Genomic DNA, 24442 nt, shown 5'->3' on the forward strand with positions numbered 1-24442 from the left:
TTTACCCGATAACCTGGCTCACTCGGCCTTACTGCCATTCATTTCTGTCTCCTTGAGGACTCTTCTCCCTATTTTCTAGATCAGGGGTCAGCAAACTTTTTCTGCAAAGGGCCAAAATAGTAGATATTCTTGGATTTACAGGTCGCAGCCAATCAACTCTGCCAATTGTTCAGCCTTGCTGATGTAGTGAGAAAGCAACCGTCGGCAACACTTAAATGAAAAAGCCTGGTTGTGTTTCAATAAATTTTTATTTTTTAGATACTTAAATTTCATAACTTTCACCTGTCACAGAATATTATTATTTTGGATTTTTTCAACTATTAAAAAAAAGTAAAAACTCTTCTAGTTCATGGGCCTTACAAAAAAAAGGCAGTGGGGCATATCCGGCTGTGGGTGGTAGTTTGCAGACCCCGGTTCTATGTGGATAAACAGATGGCTTACAGACCAGAGCTGTAGCCTCCCATATCAAGATAGAGACAGGCAGGATCAGACATGTGAGTCCCTGATTCCAAGGTGGCAGGTGTGGTCAGGGAGCTGAGAATTCATTATTTTTCTCATTCCTGGTCCAGTTACATAAAGAAATGGCCAGTTACAAGACCAGGAGATCAGGCACCAGGGAGAGAAGAGGGTGGCTGGCAGTGCTGGAGCCAGAGCCCTTGGAACGGGTCCACTCCCATCTCGGGGTGGGAGTTAGGGCAGATGCAGGTGCAGGATTTCCTCTGCCCGCTTCAGGTACTCGGCCGCCTTCTTCTTCACACCCTCCCGGCGGGCAGGTGATGGGTCACCTGGGAAGACAGAATGGCTCAGCGGGTACCTGGGTTCAGAATCCCTGGTCTAGCTCCTTACTGTTCACAGAGCATCACCATGTGTCTTTTCCTGTTCCCTGGGACTCAGATACATGCTCCCCATTTTACAAATAAGAAAACTGAGGCCACAAGAGGTAAAGCAGCAGCCCAAGGTTACATAATTGGTCTGTGAGGAGCAATTCTGATCCTTGACTTGCTTGTTTTTCACATTCCTTTCCCTTCACTGCACCATCCAGGATCCCAGGGCTGACCCTCCAGCCTCCAGTCTTGCTCACCAGGAACTCCCTGGAGCAGGATGTGCACACCGTCCCGGTAGCCCTGCAAAGCGGCAGGGTAGGCGCCTGCCTTCTCGTCCCGTAGGGCCTGGGTGATGAGTTCTGTGGCTTGGCTCAGATAGGCAGGGGTGGGCCCCTCTTCCTCGTCTTCTTCCTCCGCTTGTCCACCTGGCTCCCAGGGTTCCTGGTCCGGCCTTCCAGACTCTGCCTCCAACGTTGCCAGCTCCCCTATGTGAGTAGGACTGGGTCCTGCACCTTCTGTAATCAGATGTGGAGGACTCAGGTCAGACTGGCCCGTCTTTTCCCTGGGCCTGCTGCCCAACCCCAGACCTCTCTGGCCCACCAACCTATCCTGGGTTTCTCAGTGCCTGAGCAATCCAAAAGCCACTTGTGCATAGCACACTATCCATGATCTATTTGGTTGGTGGAGTTTGTGTGCTTTTGTAAAAACAGACTTACTTCCCTAATTCTTTGTTTATAGTGAGATATAGTTGATTTATGATATTATATGTTTCAGGTGTACAACACAGCCTAATTCTTTCCTTGTGTGAGTGCATGCTCAGTTGTGTCTGACTCTTTTGAGACCCCAAGGACTGTAGCCCACCAGGCTCCTCTGTCCATAGGATTTTCCAGGCAAGAATACTGGAATGGGTTGCCATTTCCTACTCCAGGGGATCTTCCCAACCCAGGGATCGAATCCTGATCTCCTGTGTCTCCTGCACTGCAGGTGAGTCATCATTAACATTAGTTTGCAAGCTCCGGATCACTGGTTCTACTTCCCTCCTGACTAAAACAAATCCAATAATTTCCTCCACAAAGTTTAATTGAAGGATGCTAGGCCAAGCATGCCAGGTCAAGGGTAGAAATGCTCCAAGCCTTGGAATCTTAGAATAATGGATCCAGAGAATCTCCAGGCTACTTAAAGTCTTTCAATTTCAACTGAGGCCCCAAATGGGAAGAAGTGGATGGGAGGTATTCACACATTCCAGAGAGAAGGGCTCATATATCCTCTAGGACTGGCAAGGAGATGGTCAAAGATTCCCTCTGTAGATTTCACAAAAGAAGGCTAGTGATCTGGTGAACCTTGGATGAAAAGGCCTTTAAAGGGAAGGTGCAGGACTAGGAACCACCACTGCACACCACTGGCCTGGAGAGGGAAGGGTGGGCCTCTCTAGAGCCCCACCAGAGGGACCCCATGTGGAGACCAGGGGCCTTATAGGAAGGTAAGGTGACATTTCACTTTCCAGTTGAACTACAGCCCTTCCTGTGTTGCTCATGAAGCAGAAGACAGAAGAGATCTTGGGACACCCTAGAACTTGAGTTCAAGAGCCTGGTGTGTGTGATGAAGAGAGAGAGATGAGTGCCAGCTCCTCACCTGGAGAATTCTGATGGTAAAAGGTTGGCTGGACGGACCCACAAAGTGGGGCATGGACAGGAGGCAGCATCTGAGCAAAGGGCCCTTCCAGCTTGGTGGGGGGGAGGATTTAGAAGTTTTTCAATGGGTTGAGGGAACATCTTATGGGAGCTGCCTTTGAGGAGTCTTGCCAGGCTCCTGCCCAAGCACCTGGGCACTGGGCACCCCAGGAGGCTTGGCTGGGGTCAGGCACAGTGCCTGGATCCTGCCTCTCTGTAGCAGGGTTCATCAGCCATGGTGACACCACCCCTGCCTTTCTCCTCCAACCCCTTCTTTCCCTTCCCCAACCCTGAAAAGGAAGGAGTAGAAGAGTAAAGGTCATTCCTCACACCCTCGTTACCATGGCCAGGGGCCCAGCCACCAATCAGGCCTGAGTTGCGGGGGGAGGTGCAGGGTAAGGCTGAAAACTGGATGGAAGACTGAGGTCCTGATTTGGATCGGACCTCAGAGTGAGAGAACTCAAGTGAAACGATCAGAAAGCTAAGGACCTGCCCAAGAGGTCACCAAAGGTTAAAGAAGGGAAGCCAACAAAACAGGCTGAAAAAGACAGCTGAGGAAGCCAAAATGAAACTGTGTCATGATGACCCGAAGTGCAATCGACCACTTCAACCCCCCAGCTGCAGTAACAGCATAAACTCAGAGAATTTTAAAATGAAAAGATCCTGAGTCTCAGAGCCAGGGATTGTCAAGCTCCTGATCTTACAAGGAGCTCAGGAACAGGGCCTCCATGGGGGGCCCTTCCACGTCTAGTGCCCTCACATGCCAGAGGCTGCCCCAGGGGCCTCCTCTGCTGTCCTTGGAGCCCAGACCTCACTGCCCTTCACCAACAGGATATACAGCCTTCAGGATCTATAGCCAGATCCTGAGCCAGCCAGGAAACCTCCGCCTTGGGCTTCGAGAGAAAGAAGTCAGACCCTCCCAGGGTAGTGTGACACCCTGCTGGTTCCAAAGTGTTCTCAGGGAGAGGATCCACCGTGGGAAGCGGCTCACTTTCACTATAGTTGCTCACTGTGCTGCGGTACCCAGCTGGCCAGGGCAGCAACAGCACCTGGGAAGGGGCAGTTCAGTTCAGTTCAGTTGCTCAGTCATGTCCGACTCTTTGCGATCCCATGGACTGCAGCACGCCAGGCTTCCCTGTCTATCACCAACTCCTGGAGCCTACTCAAACTCATGTCCATCACGTCGTTGATGCCATCCAACCATCTCATCCTCTGTCGTCCCCTTCTCCTCCTGCCTTCAATCTTTCCCAGCATCAGGGTCTTTTCCAATGAGTCAGTTCTTTGCATTAGGTGGCCAAAGTATTGCAGTTTCAGTTTCAGCATTGGTCCTTCCAGTGAATATTCAGGACTGATTTCCTTTAAGACTGACTGGATGGATCTCCTTGCAGTCCAAGGGATTCTCAAGAGTCTTCTCCAACACTTTCCTTGGGAAGGGGCACAGCTTCTAATTCTCATCAAAGCCGCCTTTCGCCCACAGAGGGGTGCCTTTCTCCGATTTACACAGGCAAGGTGCAGCGGGGTGGCTACACCTGCCTCCCTACCGGTAAGGACCTCCTGCCCAGCTCTGCCCCCTCACCCTACCCCCACCCCACTCTTCCCAACTTGTTACCTTCCTTGGAGAAGGGGTCGAACAGGGCAAGCTCAGCCTCGGTGAGGGGGCCTCGGGCAGGGGAACTGGATGCCTCCTCGGTGCTCTCACAGTTAAAGAGGAGATCCAAGGCCTCCTGAGCAGGGCTGGATGGTGGCGGGTCCGCTGAGGAATAGATCAGTGGGGACATTCATGCCTGCTTTCATTATTATTTCCCAGCTTTCAAAATGTCATTACCTGCTCACTGAAGCCTTGCAGCAACCACAGGCAAGTCCATTCTTAAGGTTTGTGCCCATTTTACAGATTAACAAACTATAGCCCTGAGAAGGAAAATGACCTGGGCAGAGTTCCTCAGCAGGATGGTGGTAGAGGACTCCGGAAAGGCTTTTCACTGAGGAGGGAGTGGTTCCCACTCCCCAAACAGACAGGCTCTGGACCCTCCAGCCCTAGCTCGCTCTCCCGCCCCACGTACCTGGCACCTCCAACTCCTCAAGGCCCCTTCTCTCTGCAGGAAGCGGCTGGGACAACCAAGTCTCATGAGGCTGGGCCCGGGGCTCGTCGGGCGGTGGTGTGGGAATCAGAGGCGGGGGCAGGATATGCAAGTCTCTGGACACCTCGGAGGGTCGTGTCACCTCCCCACCCTGCACGAGGGAAAGACCAGCCGGGGGAGTCACAGAGTACAGGCTGTGGGCAGGGAAGCTTCCCAGGTGCTGAGGACTAGGGAAGAGCAGGTACACATACCCGGAAGAACTCCTTGAGTTGGGGGCTGTTGTTGAGCGCGGGGATGTGCACAGTGAAGCGAAGCAAGTCCTCGGCTCCCTTTCGCCGCTCCTCAATCACCGAGGCTTCAAACCGGCCTGCACCCACCAGGACAAGGGACAAGGAGACAACAGTGACCCACCGGGACTTCTGGCTCCCCAAGCCAACTTTTCTGGTCCTGCCTGAGAGGATCTGAGCAGCCCACTGGCCCCCACCCCATTCTCCCAGAAATTTTCCTTGGCTCTGCCTGGGGTGAGGGTCTTGCAAAGAGGGACCTATCTCCCTATTCATCCATTTACCGGATGATTATTGAGCACCTACTATGTGGTTAGTTCAGGAGGCCAATGAGAGCGAAGCGAGGTCTCTGCCCTCATGGTTATTACATCCTAGACAGGGGGAAGCAGGCAACCAACAAGAAACAAATAATTTCAGATGGTTTCGATGTATTAAGGGAGAAAGTAAGACTCAGAGTGGGGAAGTGACTTGCCCAAGGTCACACAGAAAGTAGCCCCATTTTTATAGCTTCTCTGTTCTGTTCCAGGCATCATGTAGAGTTATTTTTCTCAGCTAGTTATCGTGCTGCCAGGGGGAGTTATCCCACTGCCTGGCATAATTTGCTAGCGAGGACCTTTCTCCATGTTACACCAGAACATCTCCTGTGAGTCCAGAGACACAAGTAACAGATCAGCTCTGTCTGGGAGAAATATAATATGAGCCTCATATGTACTTGCTACATAAGAACATCTCCTGTGAGTCCAGAGACACAAGTAACAGATCAGCCCTGTCTGGGAGAAATATAATATGAGCCTCATATGTAATTTACAATTTTCTAGGAGCCGCATTCAAAAAAAAATAAAAAGAAACATTTTAAATTTTAATTATATATTCTATTTAACCCAGTACATCCAAAATAGTCTCATTTGAACATATAATCAATATATCAACTATTGAGACAGTTTACATTGTTTTTTCAGTGTATTTGACCCGTAAAACACATCTCAGTCCAGACTAGCCACATTTCTGGTGCTCCTCAGCCACAAATGGTTCATGGCTGCTCTTTCTGGACAAGTGCAGGTCTAGAAGAAACATCAGGTTGTGGCTTGGAGTTCTGGCTCAAGCCCCTTCATCCTGAGCCTCAGTTTCCTCATCTTGAAAATGGGGCTAATGAGGACAGGAATTAATATTAAAGGGCTTGACACACAACAAGGGCAGAGCCATTTCCCCATGTGTAAAATGAGACCGTCTCTAACAATCCCTGGGTCAGGAAGATCCCCCGAAGGAGGGCGTGGCAACCCATTCCAGTATTCTTGCCTGGAGAATCCCATGGACAGAGGTGCCTGGCGGGCTGCAGGCTATGAGGTCGCAAAGAGTCGGACACAACTGAAGCAACTTAGCACACACACACACACACACACACACAAGGGCCCTTCCAGTGGTCTGAAACACATCTTTGCCGGGAGTTTCAGACCCCCTCCATCCAGCCCTCACCAGCAAGTGTCCCTTTTGCCCAATGCTCCCTTCATCTTTGGCCTGAATGCCTGAATCAAGACTCACCAAACACCTGGGCGCGGGGGAAGGCTGGGAACTCCTCGAGGCGACGGAAGAGGTTGCGGTGGGTGTAGGCCAGGTCTCCATGAAGCTTTCGAAAGTCACTGTACCGCTTCCAGACCACCACCTAAGAGGGACACGTGACTTGAATGAGCAATGGTGGGAAGTGGCCTTCCCCACCCCCAGCCTGGCTCCAGGCTGTGTGTGCATTAGGGCACGGCACCCCCTCCTCCCAGAGCCAGGGAGAAAGGGGTGCTGGTCTCCTGTGCAGTTACCAGTGTCCTTTCACTGTTTTCGGATCTGGAATTGGGAGATGGTCCCCTTCCTCATATGAGGCTCACCTCTTTGACATCCTCCGGGTCCCTCTTTGAGATGAACTGAGGAAGAAAGGCAAGAACCGGTGAGACTGACATCCATCCCCTGTAAAAGATGGCCCAGCTGCCTCCCAGCCCCCTTCAGAAGAGCAGAGTCCTTCAGCCAGTGGTATCAAGGGGTCCTGGTTTAACTATAACTCAAACTTCAAGTTTGAGCATAACTTTGAGCAGTTTTTGTACCATGTACCTTAGTTTCTTCATCTGTCAAACTGTTACCGACCTGGGTCCTTGGACTCTTTAATCAGAAACTGATGAGGCTGGCTGAGACATTCAGGCAAGGCTTTAATGGGACCCAGATGCAGCATAAGGGATGGAAAACAAGTGACAGGTATCCTTATTCACTCTCTCTGAGGACAGTTGGCTGGTTCCTTAAATGGGGTGAGGGTGGGGGCGGATCAGTGGTTTGGGCTGAAGGGGTGGCTTGAGTGATCAGCTCATCCCCTTGGTGGTGCGGTGTGCAGGGACCATGCACAGCACCCTGCTTTTGCGCCAGGCACCCCTGAAGTGGCAGTAGGTTTGTGGCCTTATTGTATCTCATGGTTCACAATTGCCTAGACTTAGCATGCAGGCAGTTATTTTGAGTCCCTTATAGTTTCTTTCTTTCTTTTTAAAAAATATCTATCTATCTATTTGGGCTTCCCTGGTGGCACAGATAAGAAAGAATCTGCCTGCAATGCAGGAGACCCAGGTTTGGTCCCTGGCTCGGGAGGATCCCTTGGAGAAGGGAATGGCTATCCACTCCAGTATTCTTGCCTGGAGAATTCCATGGACAGAGGAAGCTGGCGGGCTACAGTCCATAAGGACGCAGACAGTTGGACACGACTGAGTGGCTAACACACTTGTCTGTTTATGCATGTATTTACTTGGCTGTACCAGGTCTTAGCTGCAGCACATGGAACCCTTTAGTTGTGGCATGCGGACTCTTAGCTGCTGCATGTGGGACTTAAATCCCTGACCAGGGATCGAACCTGGGCCCCCTGCACTGGAAGTGTGGAGTCTTAGCAACTGGACCACCAGGGAAGTCCCCCTCTTAGAGTTTCTTTGAATTCTGTTTGTCTAGGCGCAAGTGTAAGCACTCCGGTAAAGGGTCCCAGGTCCCAGCCGGTCTCAAAATGGGAGGAGCCCTAAAGGCCCATCTAGAGGACTCCATCCTCAACCCAGCTTTTACCTCACTTCCTTCAGAGGGGAAGTCCCTGCATCTCTTTCTGAAACCAAAGACCTCCAAGTTCTCCAAAGAATGAGGTTCTGTCCCAGGAGCCACCCCTCTGTTCAAGGAGGAAGCCTCTGTGGGTGAACACTCCTGGACACGGAAGAAACCTCACTGGGGTTGTGAAGAGCAGACTGGTGACTGACATGGAAAAAAGACTCCGTTTTCATTAGGGCATGCTCATAAGAATTAAAAAATAACACCCTACAGCTTGAAGTATCTCTGACAGTTTCCCAAACATCTCTAGTTCATTATCCTACATCCCAGGCAGGCAGGTTATGATTCACATGCCCATTTAAGAGATGAGGAAATGGAAGCTTGGAGAGGGCTCGTGACCTGTGGGGGTACTGCTAGCGTTGAAACCCTGGCCTTTGCTTTTTACAACAGGCTTGCCTAAAATATTTTGGGTAAAAGAAACTATATTGAAAAACCATTGAGGAATATGTACCTGACAAAGGACTCCTTTCCAGAATATATAAAGAACTCCCGTGTGTGCTCAGTCACTCAAGTCGTGTCTGACTCTTAGCAACCCCATGGACTGTAACCCACAGTCTTCTCTGTCCATGGGATTTCCCAGGCAGGAATACTCTAGTGGGTTGCCATTTCCTTCTCCAAGGGATGTTCCCAACCCAGGGATTGAACCCACATCTCCTGCATTGGCAGGAGGATCCCTTACTACTAAGCCACCAGGGAAGCCGAAAGAACTCATATAGGTACATATATATACAGAATATTACTCAGCTATAAAAAAGAATGAACTAATGCCATTTGCAGTAACATGGGTGAACCTAGAGATTATTATACTAAGTGAAGTAAGTCAAAGAAAGACAAATATTATATTGCATCACTCATATGTGGAATCTAATTTTTAAAAAACAGAGGCAAATGAACTTAGTTACAAAACAGAAATAGACTCTCAGATATGGAAAACAAACTTATGGTTACCCAAAGGAAAATAGGGGGATATATCAGGAGCTTAGGATGCACAAACACACACTACTATATATAAGACAGATAACTAACAAGGACATACTGTATAGCACAGAGAACTCTACTCAATGTTCTGTGATAAACTATAAGAGAAAAGAACCTAAAAAAGAATGAATATATGTATCTGTATAGCTGAATCACTTTGCTGTACACCTGAAACTAACACAACATTGTAAATCAACTATACTTCAATAAAATTAATATAAAAAACAAGAAGGGGAAATCTTGCAGTTCATGTAAGAATTATTGGAAACAAAGTATAGAAAATGGCAAATAAAAAAAAGAACTTTCTATAAATCAATATCAAAAAGACAAACAACCCAACTTTACAAAATGGACAAAATACTTGAACAGGCAACTCCCACAAAAGAAGATGTTTGAATGGCCAAAAAGATAATGAAAATATGCTCATTAGTCATAAGAGAAATGAAAATTTTAATATCCCAGTGAAATACTACACACCCACCAAGAATGGCTGAAACTAAAGATGCTGATGATATCAAGTGTTGGTGAGAATGAGAGTATAAAATGGTACAACTACTTTGGAAAACTGACAATTACTAGGGAAAGTTACACATATGCCCAGCAAATGACGCAGCAATGCCCAGGGACTCTCTTTTTTTCAACTCTTACTTATTTATTATTGAATTATAGTTGATTTTGAACTTATTTTTGAACTGTGGTATTGGAGAAGATTCTTGACAGTCCCTTGGACTGCAAGGAGATCCAACCAGTCAATCCTAAAGGAAATCAGTCCTGAATATTCACTGGAAGGACTCATGCTGAAGCTGAAACTCCAATACTTTGGCCACCTGATGTGAAGAACCGATTCATTAGAAAAGACCCTGATGCTGGGAAAGATTGACGGCGGGAGGAGAAGGGGACAACAGAGGATAAGATGGTTGGATGGCATCACCGACTCGATGGACGTGAGTTTGAGAAGGTTCTAGGAGTTGGTGATGGACAGGGAAGCCTGGCATGCTGCAGTCCACGGAGTCGCAAAGAGTCAGACATGACTGACTGAACTGAGATCGCTGATTTACAATATTCAGATATATACATATACATAAATAATCTTTTTCAGATTCTTTTCCATTATAGTTTATCAGTTTATTACAAGATGGGATCCTGGTGGCTCAGACGGTAAAGAATCTGCTTGCAGTGCAGGAGATCCGGGCTTGATCCCTGGCTGGGGAATATCCCTGGAGAACAAAATGGCAACCCATTTCAGTATTCTTGCCTGGAGAATTCCATGGACAGGGGAGCTTGGTGGGCTATAGTCCATAGGGTAACGCAGGGTAGGACAAGACTGAGTGACTAATACTTCTTCTTATTACAAGATATCAACTATAGGGACTTTCCTGGCAGTCCAGTGGTTAAGATGCCAGGCTTCTATTGTAAGGGCCATGGGTTCGATCGCTGGTCAGGGAACTTAAGGCCCCACATGCCTAGGGGCGAGGCAAAAAAAAAAGAAAGATATTGCCTATAGTTCTCTGTGCTATACAGTAGGGCCTTGTTGCTCATCCTTTTTTTTTTTTTTTAAGATTTATTTATTTATTTATTTTTGGTTACGCTGGGTCTTTGTTGCTGGGTGTGGACTTTCTCTAGTTTTGGGGAGTGGGGGTTACTCTCTAGTTACGGTGCACAGGCTTCTTATTGTGGTGTCTTCTTTCATTGCAGATCATGGTCTTTCGGGCACACAGGCTCAGTAGTTGTGGAGCACTAGCAGCTGCTTTGCAGCATGTGGCATGTTCCCGGACCAGGGATTGAATTCTTCCCCTGCTTTGGCAGGCAGATTCTTAACCACTAGACCACCAGGGAAGCCCTAATCTATTTTATATGTAGCAGTTTGTATCTGCTAATTCCAAACTGCTAATTTATTCCCCACCCCCCTTTCCCTTATGGTAACCATAAGTTTGTTTTCTGTGAGTCTGTTCATTTTTAAATAAGTTGATTTGTATAATTTTTTTAGATTCCAGATATAAATGATACCATATGACGTTTGTCTTGGGATTATCTTTTTAGTTTCGTTTTGTAAATTTTTTTTAAGGAATGACACAAAAGATTTGAGGAAAGATGATTTTAAACATCTAGGATTCTGCATTTAAATCATTTCGGAAGTCTTTACATTTCTGCTTTACTTTAATTGTTATTAATGCACTAGTTTAATAGTTGCCTACTTCAAAATTGTAAAAATACAAAAACATTTACAGTGAAAAATCTTCCCCAATTAGTTCTTGTATGTCATTCTACAGATGTTATACTGTTTCTATTTTTAATTTCTTTCATGATATCTTGTCTCTATACATTTATAACGTTATTACTACCAACTTTGGTCTTTATCTACTGACTTCCTGTTGTGTCTGTGAAGAGACTTATTACTTTATTTCTTTTGAAGTCTATGAATTTTTAGTCATACACAGGCATAATTTTTTGAAAAAATTTAAAGTAATTCAACTCCTTAAAGAGTTTTCAAATAAATATCAAACAAACCAATAGACAAAACTTACTCCAAGAGACTGGAGACCTAATCAATATTTGGGCTGAGACAGAGTTTTCAGGTTAATTTAAAGAAATTCACAGCCTGACACCAAGCTGCCACGCATTGGGCGTGGACACCCACACCTCGCTGTCTGGGAACTGCCGGCACGCCCTTTTAAAAGAGCAGCGCCCTCCTGTGGCCCCGCCCCTTGATGGCTAAAGACGTAAACTAAGGGTGGTTAACCACTCCCCCTTAAAGGGGAAACCCATTCTGTCGTCTAAAATGGGAACTTCCAGCAGCGTCTTGCCTTAAAGTAAAACACGGCCCCGCTCTTGTTAAAAGGGTAAAGTTCCAGCTGGGCCCCACCTTACCTGCGCCGTCACTTTGTATTCAGTGTAGCCCTTGGGGTGGGTCCGGGGGTCGGAGACTGTGTAGTGTCGCAGGAAGTCGTCTTTGGCCTGCCGGGACATGGCAAACAAATCGGAGCGGAGCTGACCGCCGGCCTCCGCCTCCTCCACGCCGCCCCCGCCCCTCCAGTTCAGTCTTCCCCAGTCGCCGCCTCTCCCGGGCCTGCGCCCTTCATCCTAAGGCCCAGGGAGCTGGTCGCAAGTGACAGTGCAATTCTCGGCCTGGCGCTTGGCCAAGGGAGCGTCTAAAAAGTTCTCGATGGTTGGTAAAGCAGGAACCAAGTGATTTGGGAAAGGATTGGGGAAGCTGGATCACTCAGGTCTGCTTAGAGATAAGCCCACCCCATGCGATGGTAAACCCTCATCACATATCGCCAAGTGACTTCCTTGCTTCCCAATTCCCTTCTTTCATCCATTCCCCCAAATTTTATTGTGTTCAATGTGTGTCAGACATTGGCAAATTATTTCCCTGTCTCCTTCCCTAGGATTTGCTAAATTCACGTTTTCTGTAAGGGTAAGGGAACACAAAGAACTCCAGAGAAGTACAATGGTGACATGTGTTCTGAAGTCACACGTCTTACTACAAGAGTTTCCCTTAACTACTCAAGGGACAGTTTCTCATCTCTACAATGGGAATGTTGATATAGAATCGACTGCAGGGGATGTTTCTCTTTTTCCCTTGTGGTCTGTCCAGCATTCACCCCTGCCTATTTCTGTTAACACCATAGCACCAGATCTTTCAAGGTAGTTCACTAGTGTGTGCAGCCCTCCAGCCTCTTAGCTCAGAATCCAAAGGTGCCAGCTCCTTTCCTTGCCCCAGGTCCCAAGTGGGGGTCGGGGAACTCCCTCCTGAGAGCCTTGACTCTTGAGTGAGGGACAGGCACAGTGCCTGGTGAGGGGACAACATTGTTCCTAGAGTACAGTGTCAGCTGTGGGTTTGGCTGCCCAGACTTTGGAGCTGTCCAGTCTCCATTGAGATGCCCTGAGTTCCCAGTATCTGTCCAAGAAAGGTTCTTTCTGCTGAAGGCAGTGATCTGTGTCTGGACAGTGCACCCAGGACCCTGACTGATCCCACCAGCGTGGGATCCCACTGTGAAGCCTGAATGGAGTAGCGCGGGTGGCCACTCTTCTTACTGGAACTCAGATGAGTGGGTGCTATAACTTCAGAAACACAAAGCAAACTCCCAAACCAGACTCTTGGGAGTGTGGAAACAGGGTAGTTCCTCCGGAGGTGTTCGTGAGGAGGCTGGGATGGGGTTGTGTCCCCTCTCACAGCATACACAGGGCTCCTCTGAAGACCCCTTTCTTGGTTGGGAAGACCCCTGGAGAAGGGAACGGCTCCCCACTCCAGTATTCTTGCCTCAAGAATCCCATGGACAGAAGAACCTGGTGGGCTGCAGTCCATAGGGTCGCAAAGAGTCAAGACAGGACTGAGAGATTAACAGACACACACACACCTGGTTTTCAGAATTCTCTTGGCAGGGCCCTGGCTTCAAGTCCCCTTCTCTCCCATCATTCCCTCCCCTCCCTTGCCCGGCAGCTCCCCATTCTCCCATTTCTGCCTTCTTTATCCATCTAAGACCTTTCCCATTTAGGTCAGCTTAGCCCCTGGCCTTTCTCCTTCCATTAGGAGTTCCGACACTGGTAGAAGTGAACAGAAGAGCTTTCTCAGAAGGCAGGGGAGAAGGAAAAGCTGCAAATGCACAGGGGCAGGGGGTCTGCTCCCCACATTCCCACTGGGTCAGCTTGACCACGTGATGCAGACTTTCTGCTGCAGCCCATCCTCCACATTCAGAGGACTTGTGATGACTGTAACCTTGTTATTTTTCTTCTTCGTCTCTGGACTTCCCTGATGGCTCAGATGGTAAAGAATCTGCCCGAAATGCGGAAGACCAGGTTCAATCCCTGGTCAGGAAGATCCTCTGGAGAAGGGCATGTCAACCCACTCCAGTATTCTTCCCTGGGAAATATTTGTCATTAATCATGTATAATTCACCTTTGAATGAAAAGATGCTGCTCACTAAGGGCCCCTAGGAAGGCTTGAACCCTGGGTCACCCAGATCAGTGGATGTCTGAATTCACATTGATTGGATCTGCTTGAACTCCTACTGGTTCAAATAAAGATAATTATAGCTGACCTATAGTGCATATGACACACAAGACAACCCACCCATCTGATTCTCCTCCCAACCCTAGGAAGTAGGTGACACTATCTTTAACCCAGGTGGGGACCCCGAGGCACAGACAGGCTAAGCAATTTGCTCTTCATCAATCAGTGAGTGGCAGAGCCAGGGTTCAGCTCTGGAGACTGGTTATGTTTGCTCACCATAGGGATGGGAGCATGGGGCATGGGATCTGTCTTGCACAGAAGACATGGTAGGTGGTTCTCAATATCTATGGTGATGGACAGTTTATCCATGTCCCATTTTAAAAAAATACTTATTTGGCTGCGTCAGGTCTTTATTTGCCGTGTGGGGTTGTTATCGAGGCACGAGGGCTCAGTAGTTACAACACCCAGGCTTAGTTGCCTGACAGCATGTGAGATCTTAGTTCCCCAATCAGGGGTTGAACCTGCATCCTCTGCACTGGAAGGCAGATTCTTAACCACTGGACCAGTGGGGTCCCGACACTTAACCAGGGGTGTCCCGACAAGTTTATATTTTAAGGTTGTCCACCCAAAATTCATTTCTCTTCTTGCATCCTAACAGCCCAGATTTGGGTAGGTTTCCACCTTCCAAGGAGGGCTCCTAGTGCCAGCTCAGCGCTGAATCTGTGTCATTTCCTTAGCTGTCCCTTGGGAAAACTCACCTTCCCTCAAAAACATGTTATGCCAAATTCCATCGGGCACTGGAATTCTGAGCAGAGAAACAAAAACAAAATGGTGAGCAGGGTGTAGTGGCTCAGTGTGCTGGGTTCAAATCCCAGCCCCCCTACTTCCTAGCTGGGTGGTTTGAGTAAGTCACATGACCTCCCGGAGGTTTTGTTCCTACATAAATGGGGACATATATGGTTGGGCTTATAATTCAGTGTGATGTTCAGTGTAAGTTAGAAGTGCTTCAAAAGAGCCCTGCAGAGTAAGCCCCCACTGGAAGGACTACAAGCAGGGCGCCCTGTACAAATATCCATTTATCCTGCCACCTGGATGGGGGCCCTAGGGTCCCTCCGGTTGCCATCCTTTCCCACCCTGGCCCTTACCTCAAAGAGTCGCCCATTAGCCTTCAGGGAAGGTCCCTTCCCAGCCCTGCTCTCCGTTAGCTAACCAGCCTGATGTCCACCTCTTCCTACACCGGAGTCATCATCCCTCCATTTCCCAAGAGCCCTTGCTCTTCAGGCCTGTGTCCTGCGAGTCCCTCTGCTTGAACCAGTGCTGCTCCACACAGCCATGCAGGTTGTCCACTGCGCAGACTCCTGGCTGCAGTGGAAAGCTGGGAGCTGAGATTCAGCCCATGTTCCGTTCGACACGCTGAGAGCCCTGATGTCGGGGTGCCTTCCTTTTTCTCATGCATACCTCTGAGGGTAGCAGTTGCTCCAGCAAACTGTCCTTCCCCTTCCTCTGGCCAGAAAACTTCTACTCATCCTTTACTCTCAGCTTTCATGTCATCTCCTCTGGGAAGCCCACCTGAACTCTTCCAAATGGAATTCCAATACCTTGTCCCATGCTTCTATAATTCTCTGCCACTCCATTGACACAGCAACAGTTAATCCTCTGACTGAAATGATGTCTTTTTTGTTCCCTACTGGGCTGCGGGCTCTAGGCAGTCTGCAGGGCTGTAGAATCAACAAATGACTCAGCCAGGAATGGGAGTGGGGAACAATTTATTCTCATAGCTGAGCAAATGGTGAGGCCCACGGCCTCGATAGCAGCAGAGGCAGCCCCCTCCCAGCCACAGCCCTCTCCTCCTGGTCCCGCAGCTGCAGGCAGGCCGGGTCAGGAGCCAGGGGGACAGCCAGGGTGACAGGCCTCCCGCCTTGGGAGCTGGCTGGCCACAGAGCAGCAGTGGGCAGCAGTAGCAGCAGCAGGGTATGGAGGGGAGCGGGGGCTGTTAGTTGGGCTGGAGGACTCCCACCCTTCCAGGGATGGTGCTTGGGGGTGGGGGTGGGGCTCCTGGACTGTGAGCTGGGTGTGGGGGCATCGGGAGTGGCTCAGTCGGCCATGAAGATGCGGCTAGAGATGTCATCCAGGAGCCAGTCGATGCCAGGCAGCAGGTTCTCCCCAGTGACGGCGCTGCAGCCCTGGATGCACCAGTGGTGGCTGCGGATGGAGTCCAGCTCCAGGGCCTGTAAGGGGGGAAGGTGATGGTGGGCCCCAGGGACCATAGGCCCTGCCTGCCCTCAGCGCCTTCCCTCCCCTGGCCCAGGGGAGATCCAAGCCCCCATCAAGGGCCTGCTTTGGGAAGCCTCCCCTGGCCCCTGGTGAAGATCTGCCGGCCTCCCAGGGCACCCGGGCTCTATGTCACCGACATGCCAGCACTACCCCTTATAATAGGATGACAACAAGGGCTCCTGACATTGTGCTATGGGCCCTACAAATGTCCTCTTATCCATTTGCCCCCGTGGCCCCGTAAGGCAGGGATAGTGTTTGCCATTTTACTGAGAAGGAAACCTCAGAGAGGTTAAGCAGCCTGCCTAAAGTCACACAGCTAATCAGTGGCAGAACTAGATTCTAACCCCATTCTTTCTCATTCTGGTATTCGAGCTTCAGAGTACGAGTTAAGATGTAACCTGAGGTCACATAGGCCTGTGTTTAAATCCTGGCCTGTCTGCTTCCTGGCTATGTGACCTTGGGTGAGTTACCTAACCTCTCTAAGCCTCCTTCACCATCTGTAGAATGATGACAGTCGTTCCTACCTCATGAGGTTGCTGTGAGAACCGAATCAGTTAATCCATGCAAAGAGTCTAGCACAGAGAAAGCACCCACTGCTTGCTGGCTATTGTTATCCCCTGGAATAATCTACTTGCAGGTCTGCTGTCCCCCAAGCTGTGGAGCACAACTCTGTCTTATTAATCACTCAATCTCCAGTACCCCAATAGGTCCTGCCACACAGTAGGGGCTAATAAATGCTTTCTAAATAAGTTAACAAAGAATCACATGCCCCTTTTCCTCTGTGAGCTTGTGCTAAGGCCTGGACTCACCTCACGGATGGCGTTAGAGGACAGTGCTCCGGGCAGGTCTTGCTTGTTGGCAAAGATGAGGAGGGTTGCTCCGGCCAGGCGCTGGGCAAGAGAAACAGAAGGTAAGGGGAGGTGGGTGGAGGCTCAGAGGGCAGCCCGCCCCCTGCACTAATCACCCAGAGCAGCTGGCGTCAGAGATCAGTTGGAAGATTAAAGCAAGGTCCCATGGTGGTTGCAAAGACACAAGTAGGGTGGGCAGTGTGAACACGGTCTTCCTGTCCAGCCATTATGGGCTGGAGGGAGCTCTGGGCTGGGCTGAGACCCTGGTTCCAGCCCAGTCACACCCAGTGGGCACCTCTCTCCTCCATGCATCAGATTCCCCTTCTAGAAATGGGAGGGGGTGAGGGACAAGGGGAGGGGGTGAGGGACAAGGGGAAGGGGTGAGGGACAAGGGGAGGGGGTGAGGGACAAGGGGAGGGGTGAGGGACAAGGGGAGGAAGTGATGGACAAGATGATCCCCAAGCCTCTGCTTCTAGATTGCTCTGACCTGATGACCTGACATCAAAAAGAACACGACTATCCCAGGGGCTGTGGGAGCTGTGGGCAAAGAGCTTCCCCTCTTCCAAGTTCACGTAGTCCCCTAACTGTCCCACGACCCTGACAGGCCTCCCTCTCTGCCTATGATTCCAGTTATTTCCCTCCATGTGTTTGTGACTGGGAGTCCCTCCATGTGGATGGAGGCTCTAGCCCTTAAAAAGGGCCTTGAGGTGCCAGGCCAGGGCTGGGAATTAAACAGCCAGGATCTCACTGAACCTGCTCAACTGCTGTTTAGGCCTGTTGTCCCTAAATAATTATTAACAACTCCCTCTTCAACTCTCAAAAGTGTCCTGATTTTCAGCTAAATGCAGTGGAACAGAGAAAGGACATTACTGGAAAAACTGGTGCAATCCAAACAAAACTTGTAGTTTGGTTAACAGTAACTTGTTAATTTCTTATTAGATAGTTTTAACAAATGTGTGGCAGTTCTGTAAGATGTTCACATTAAAGGAAACCAGGTGAAAGATATATGGGTAACTTTTCACTATCTTTGCAACTTTTTTATAAATCTAAAATTTTATTTAAAGAAGAGCATTTTGGCCCAGGCAGTACATTTTAAGATCACCGTAATTATTAATATAATGCCCATCTGAGAGATGCAGTGGCGATTCAGAGAAACTAAGTGCCTTGCCTGAGGTCACAAAGCAAACAGTCCAACTCCTGAGCCAGGCTCCACTGCCTGCCAGAGCTTCACACACCAGCCTCAAGTCATCCTCCCCAAAGCCTGACTCAAGGTGCAGAAACTGAAGCTCAGGGTGGTGAAGCAGTGACACTGCAGAGACATGGGCCCACATCTCAGTCCACATGGACCCGTGTTCTGCTCATGGCACTGGGAGCCTCCCTGGGGTGGGTGTACAGGTTGTCTCTGCCTCCTCAAGGGTGCTGGACACGTGGTGAGGGCTGGGTGAGGGAACAGACCCCAACTGAGTGTCCCCCTGGGATCATGGACCCCGCAGGGAATCAGTTGAGGTCGGTGTCCACACATCCACGCAGGTGCAGAAAGCCCCGGGACCTGGACACTGTGGGGAGCCCCCTGCCCACCTCCTCCACCAACAGGTTCTGGAGCTCCCGCTGGCAGTCCTGCATGCGCTGGCGGTCGGCGCTGTCCACCACCCAGATGAGGCCGTCAGTGCTCTCAAAGTAGTTCCTCCAGTAGGACCGCAGGGACTTCTGGCCGCCCACATCCCAAATGTTCAGCTTGAATCTGGACAGGGAAGTGGGAGCTGCAGGGTCAGTCTGGCCCCCGCCCGCCCTCCCTGCCTTGAGCTGGGCAGGCTCGCCCTCAGGGACCACGCTCACCCTCGGTGCTCCAAGGTCTTGATGTTGAAGCCCAGTGTGGGGGAGATGGTGTCGATGTCTTCGCCGTTGAACTTCTTGAGGATGGTCGTCTTGCCGGCATTGTCCAGGCCACTGGGGGTGCGCCGGGTTAAGGAGAAGCCACCAGGCTCTGCGAGCTGGTGACACCATCCCAGGGCCCCTCTCCGACCACATATCAAAGTATGTCGAGTACCTGCCTGACCTACACGATAAATGTGAAAATATATCATCTTCTGACCAGATGCTCTTGATTCATCCCACAATATATACTGTTGGCCAGGTTACCCTGGTTGCTCAGTGATAAAGATTCCACCTGCCAATGCAGGAAACTCGAGTTTGATCCCGGGTCTGGGAAGATTCCACACACCAACAAGCAACTAAGCTGGTGCACAATTACTGAGCCTGTGCGCGAGAGACCAGGAGCCGCTACTGAAACTCGTGGGCCCTAGAGCCCCTGCTTCACAAGACAAGCCACCACCATGAGAAGCCCACGCACCACAGCTAGAGAGTAGCCCCCACTCACTGCAACTAGAGAAAAGCCTGTGAGGAAATGAAGACCCAGCACAGCCAAATAATAAAGATAAAATAAAATTAAATTAAAATGTCCTGTTGGCCCAAAAGTCCCTTTGGTTTCTCCACAGATGTTACAGAAAAACCTGATGAACTTTTTGGCCAACCCCATGCTTAAGGCCCTCACTGCACCAGAATACCTCTGGCGCTGGGGGTGCCCTGGAGTCACGGTTCCTGCCCTGTGCAGCTTCCACTCCAGTGCGAGATGGCTGGACTGCAAGGAGCCAGCTTCTTGAAGGACTAGGGGAAGAAGAGCATTCCAGGCAGAGGCGACAACCAGACCAAGTTTCTGGAGGCAGCAGCCTTTGCCCTTTTGTTTCTGGAGTATTCCAAACCCTTTGCTGCTGAGTATGCAAACAAATGGGTAAGTTCACCAGCCGGAGAAAACCACCCTCCTTTTTCCTTCTAACATCCAGGGGATTTACAGCTGGGAGTGGGGGTTCGGGGGGTGGCGAGAGACCTCTCCCGAGACTCGGCTGTAGTCCCTGATCACTGGTGGCTGATTGCTCCCCTCATCACCCCCCACCCCAGCTCCATCATCTTGCTTCCTTCTCCACTGGATCATTCTCATCAGCTGATGAGCGGATGTCTCTCCCACCAAGAAGAAGCAAACAACACCCTCTTGACCCCTCTCCCCCTGACGTTTTCCTTCATTTCTTTCCCTTTATAGCAAATCTCAGAACTGGTGTCTATACTCACCCTCTCCAGTTTCTTCCTCCTGCTCCTCTGTGAACCCATAAGACCTCTGCTCCCACTGCTTCCCTGAAACTGCTCTGGCCAAGGTCAGTCCTTAGAGGTGCCTTGTTCTCCACTGAACAGGTAGTCCTCAGCTCTCTTCCTCCTGCTCCTGGCCAGCCCCCTCCTCCACTCCGGGACATGGCCTTGCCTGGCTCTCCTCCTCATTTCCCTGGTCACCCTTCCTCATCGCCCTGACCTTTTGATCTAAGCTCAGCCCCTAGGTTCTCCTCCCTGTCCACACACACTCCCTCAGTGGTCTGAGTGAGGATCACGGCTTCAATTACCACCTTTATGCTGATGACTCTCAAATTCGTATGTCCCACCCGGCTGCTCCCCTGGACATTGGTCTCTATATCCAGTTGCCCAGGTGATATTTCTAGGATGTCTCAGGGGCATCTTGCAGGCCCAATATGAGCTCTCATCTTCCCCCTGAATGTGTTCCCCACCCCTTTCTATAATACCTGTCAGCAAGTGGCTCTTCATTCATCCTATTGCTAAGAGCCATGCTTGACACCATTCTTCTTCTAACACTCATGGCCAACCCAGCAGCAATGCTGCTGGTCTTACTCTCAAGATTTAAATCAACGTCTGTCATTGCTTCCATCCTGATCAAAGCTACCATCCTACAGTACCTGTGTTACTGTAGTGGCCTAACTAGTCTCAGCTCTCACTTCCTCTCTGCACTTCTCATTTAAAGAAAAAGCCCCCTACTGTATAGCACGGGGAACTCTACTCAATATTCTGTAATAACCTATTTGGGAAAAGAATCTGAAAAAGAATCAGTTCAGTTCAGTCACTCAGTCGTGTCCGACTCTTTGCGACCCCATGGACTGCAGCACGCCAGGCTCCCCTGTCCATCACTAACTCCCGGAGCTTACTCAAACTCATGTCCATCGAGTCGGTGATGCCATCTCAGTTCAGTTCAGTCACTCAGTCGTGTCTGACTCTTTGCGACCCCGTGAATTGCAGCACGCCAGGCCTCTCTGTCCATCACCAACTCCCGGAGTCTACCCAAACCCATGTCCATCGAGTTGGTGATGCCATCCAACCATCTCATCCTCTGTCGTCCCCTTCTCCTCCTGCCCCCAATCCTACCCAGCATTAGGGTCTTTTCCAATGAGTCAACTCTTCGCATGAGGTGGCCAAAGTATTGCAGTTTCAGCTTCAACATCAGTCCTTCCAGTGAACACCCAGGATTGATCTCTTTTAGGATGGATTGACTGGATCTCCTTGCAGTCCAAGGGACTCTCAAGAGTCTTCTCCAACACCACAGTTCAAAAGCATCAATTCTTCGGCGCTCAGCTTTCTTCACCGTCCAACTCTCACATCCACACATGACCACTGGAAAAACCATAGCCTTGACTAGACGGACTTTTGTTGGCAAGGTAATGTCTCTGCTTTTAAATATGCTATCTAGGTTGGCCATAACCTTCCTTCCAAGGAGTAAGCATCTTTTAATTTCATGGCTGAAGTCACCATTAGCAGTGATTTTGGAGCCCCCAAAAATAAAGTCTGACACTGTTTCCACTGTTTCCCCATCTATTTCCCATGAAGTGACAGGACCAGATGCCATGATCTTAGTTTTCTGAACGTTGAGCTTTAAGCCAACTTTTTCACTCTTCTCTTTCACTTTCATCAAGACGCTCTTTAGTTCTTCACTTTCTGCCATAAGGGTGGTGCCATCTGCATATCTGAGGTTATTGATATTTCTCCCGGCAATCTTGATTCCAGCTTGTGTTTCTTCCAGCCCAGCGTTTCTCATGATGTACTCTGCATATAAGTTAAATAAGCAGGGTGACAATATACACCCTTGACGTACTCCTTTTCCATCTCAAAAAATGGATGGAAAAAGAATGTGTGTATATATATATATATACACACACATATATATATAAAACCAAAACACTCTGCTGTACACCTGAAACTAACACAATATTGTAAATTAACAATGTGCATGCATGTGCTTAGTCACGTCTGACTCTTTGCAACCCTATGAACTGTAGCCCGCCAGGTTCCTCTGTCCATAGGATTTCCCAGGCAAGGAGACCGGAAGGGGTTGCCATTTCCTACTCCAGGGGATCTTCCCACCCAGGGACTGAACACCTGTCCCTTTTGTCTCCTGCATTGGCAGGCCGATTCTTACCACTTGTGCTACCTGGGAAGCCCAAAAATCAACTGCAAAATAAAAATTAAATTAAAACTTTTAATTTTTAAATTTAATGCAAAATTAAATTAAAATGCAAAATAAAAATTAAATTAAAAAAATAACAAAAATATGGGACTTCCCTGGTGGTCTAGTGGTTAAGACTTTACCTTCCAATTCAGGGGCTGTGGGTTCAATCCCTGGTCAGGGAGCTATGACGCCACAGGACTCAGAGCCAAAAAAGAAACAACATAAAACAGAAGCAATATTGTAACAAACTCAATAAAGACTTTAAAAATGGTCCTCATAAAAAAATTTAAAAACCCACAAAAATAAATAGAGGAAAAAAAGTTCAGAACTAAAAGGCCCCACCTGAAATACCTCCTCCATCTGACCTAGTCTTCCAGTGTTCTCGCTGCCTCAGGTCACACTCCCTCCTTGACAGTCCTTTGAACACACCAGTCCGCTTCCTCCTCGGAGACCTTTACACTTGCTGTTCCCTTTGCTTAAATAGTTTTCCCCAGATCCCTACATAATTCATTCCTCACCTGTCTAGATTCAACTCTCACTTTCTTAGTATGGTCTTCTTTGACCACCGTATTTATGCAGGATTATTCTCTGTAAGTGCTATATATTTTACTTATTAACTTTGTTAACATCTTTCTTCCCTCAGTATCACACAAAATGTCCAAAGGGAGGATTTTTGTTTGTTTGTTTTGCCGTTTTCCCTAGCCGTCCAGGACAGAGCCTAGCACATAACAGGCGCTCAATAAATGTTTATTGGATGAGTGAATACTCTGTGCCTGTCTCGGAATTCTTAAAAACAGACTTGATGTAAATATTACCAAGTTATTTGTGCACATAAATGTCTCCTCTCTGCTGGGGGTGAGGCCGGCCCAGCTCTTGGATCTCAGCTTGCCCCCCACCCCGTCCCAGCCTGGCATGGAGGAGGGGGAACGGATGTAGATGCCGGCGAGCGAGACTCAGAAAGTCGGCAAGGCCCTCGGGCCTACAAGCCGTCAACCGCGGGGACTCCGACTGGCCGTGAGACAGCAAAGAGATGGACAGTCAGACCCACACAAACCGAGCGACGCGCAGACGGCGCCACCCCCACTCCCGGCCCCCCCTCTACTGGGAGAGTAGGGCGGGGCCCGCACGCCCCCCGAGAGGCCGACCCTGAGGGCGGGGCCGAGGCCTGGCACCCTCCAACTGGGGGAGGAGGCGCCCAGGGCGGGGGAGGACGGCGGCCCCACGCTCGGGTCGACGGGTGGTAGCGTTCCAGTCACCAGCCCCACCTCCCCCTACATTGGGACACCTGGTCCGGCCGCCGCGCCGTGACGCCCACACCTTGGAAACGAAGCCCCCTCCCCGCCTCGAGCCGGTGGTACGGCCTCCTCCCGGCTCCCCCCCGCCAAAAGCGATGGTAGGGCCCATGAGCGTGACGCACAATGGGCAGTTGGTACAGGCCGGCCGGCGCACACGCAGCGCCCGGTAGGGGGCGCCTGACACTGCCTGCTCGTTGGGCTCCCTCCTCCCGTCCCGCTACCCTCGCGGCTCCGGCTCCGGCGTCAGGAAGGATACAGCATGAGCAGTCGCAGCTCCCGCTCTTTCTGCTTCATCTTCTTCAGTATGGTCAGAAGCCCCATGTCCCGGTAGCCCCCTCCCGGACGCCGTTTCTTCGTATCCCGGGACCCCTTCCCCTGCTCCTATTGGCTGTCACGCCCACGGACAGCACAGCCTATTGGCTGGCTCCTCGATTGGTCCCGCCCTCGCTCCCACGTGACCGCGAAGGCGCCGGGTGGTGCTGGGATGCACAATCCTTTTAGGCTGCCGGGGGCGGTGTGGGGGGCTTCTGCGTGGCCACCCGCGTTAACTCTTCGCATCCCCAGTACCTGGGTGACCAGAGCACCGCGCTTCGAGGACCCCAGGCTCGACTGGGAACGGAAACCTGAAGTTCTGGTGCTGTGTCTTAGCTGCAGAGGGAGTAGGAGTTCTGGAGTCAGGGCCGAGAGCCCCAAGGCCATTGACGTCACCCTGGGGCTACCGTAAGGCTTTGTTCCCCGGAAACATGATCCAGATCCTACTGTCTTGGGCCTTGAAAGGCGTCATCCTAAAT

General features: G+C 50.0%; 2 protein-coding genes and 1 long non-coding RNA gene across 6 annotated transcripts; 1 reads left to right on the forward strand and 2 right to left on the reverse strand.

The window, feature by feature from the left end:
- Window positions 1-229: 229 nt before the first annotated feature.
- On the reverse strand, window positions 230-11982 carry SNX15 (sorting nexin 15). Of its 2 annotated transcripts, XM_081532499.1 has the most exons (8): window positions 11814-11982; window positions 6731-6766; window positions 6396-6516; window positions 4824-4939; window positions 4555-4723; window positions 4104-4247; window positions 1082-1339; window positions 230-785 (listed from the first exon to the last, which is right to left on the reverse strand). In XM_081532499.1, the coding sequence occupies exons 1-8, from the start codon at window positions 11910-11912 to the stop codon at window positions 691-693; spliced, it is 1038 nt and encodes a 345-aa protein (XP_081388625.1). In that variant the 5' UTR covers window positions 11913-11982; the 3' UTR covers window positions 230-690. The 2 variants fall into 2 exon arrangements, with proteins under 2 accessions (XP_081388625.1, XP_081388626.1); XM_081532500.1 differs by lacking the exon at window positions 1082-1339.
- On the forward strand, window positions 1705-5704 carry LOC145523006 (uncharacterized). The gene is made up of 2 exons (XR_014066293.1): window positions 1705-1808; window positions 2329-5704. It is a non-coding gene; the product is annotated as an uncharacterized LOC145523006 (long non-coding RNA).
- Window positions 11983-15648: 3666 nt separating the features above from the next.
- ARL2 (ARF like GTPase 2) lies at window positions 15649-24028 on the reverse strand. Of its 3 annotated transcripts, none has more exons than XM_081532527.1 (5): window positions 23908-24028; window positions 18858-18968; window positions 18600-18762; window positions 16983-17063; window positions 15649-16127 (listed from the first exon to the last, which is right to left on the reverse strand). In XM_081532527.1, exons 1-5 carry the CDS (start codon window positions 23970-23972, stop codon window positions 15993-15995), a joined length of 555 nt encoding a protein of 184 aa, XP_081388653.1. In that variant the 5' UTR covers window positions 23973-24028; the 3' UTR covers window positions 15649-15992. The 3 variants fall into 3 exon arrangements, with proteins under 3 accessions (XP_081388653.1, XP_081388652.1, XP_081388654.1); XM_081532526.1 differs by lacking the exon at window positions 23908-24028 and adding an exon at window positions 21062-21953 and having other exon boundaries at window positions 18858-19077; XM_081532528.1 differs by lacking the exon at window positions 16983-17063.
- Between the last annotated feature and the right edge of the window lie 414 nt (window positions 24029-24442).

Source organism: Giraffa tippelskirchi, chromosome 10 (genome assembly GCF_054371585.1).
Source record: "Giraffa tippelskirchi isolate mGirTip1 chromosome 10, T2T-mGirTip1v1.2.pri, whole genome shotgun sequence".
In the NCBI taxonomy this organism is placed as follows: domain Eukaryota; kingdom Metazoa; phylum Chordata; class Mammalia; order Artiodactyla; family Giraffidae; genus Giraffa; species Giraffa tippelskirchi.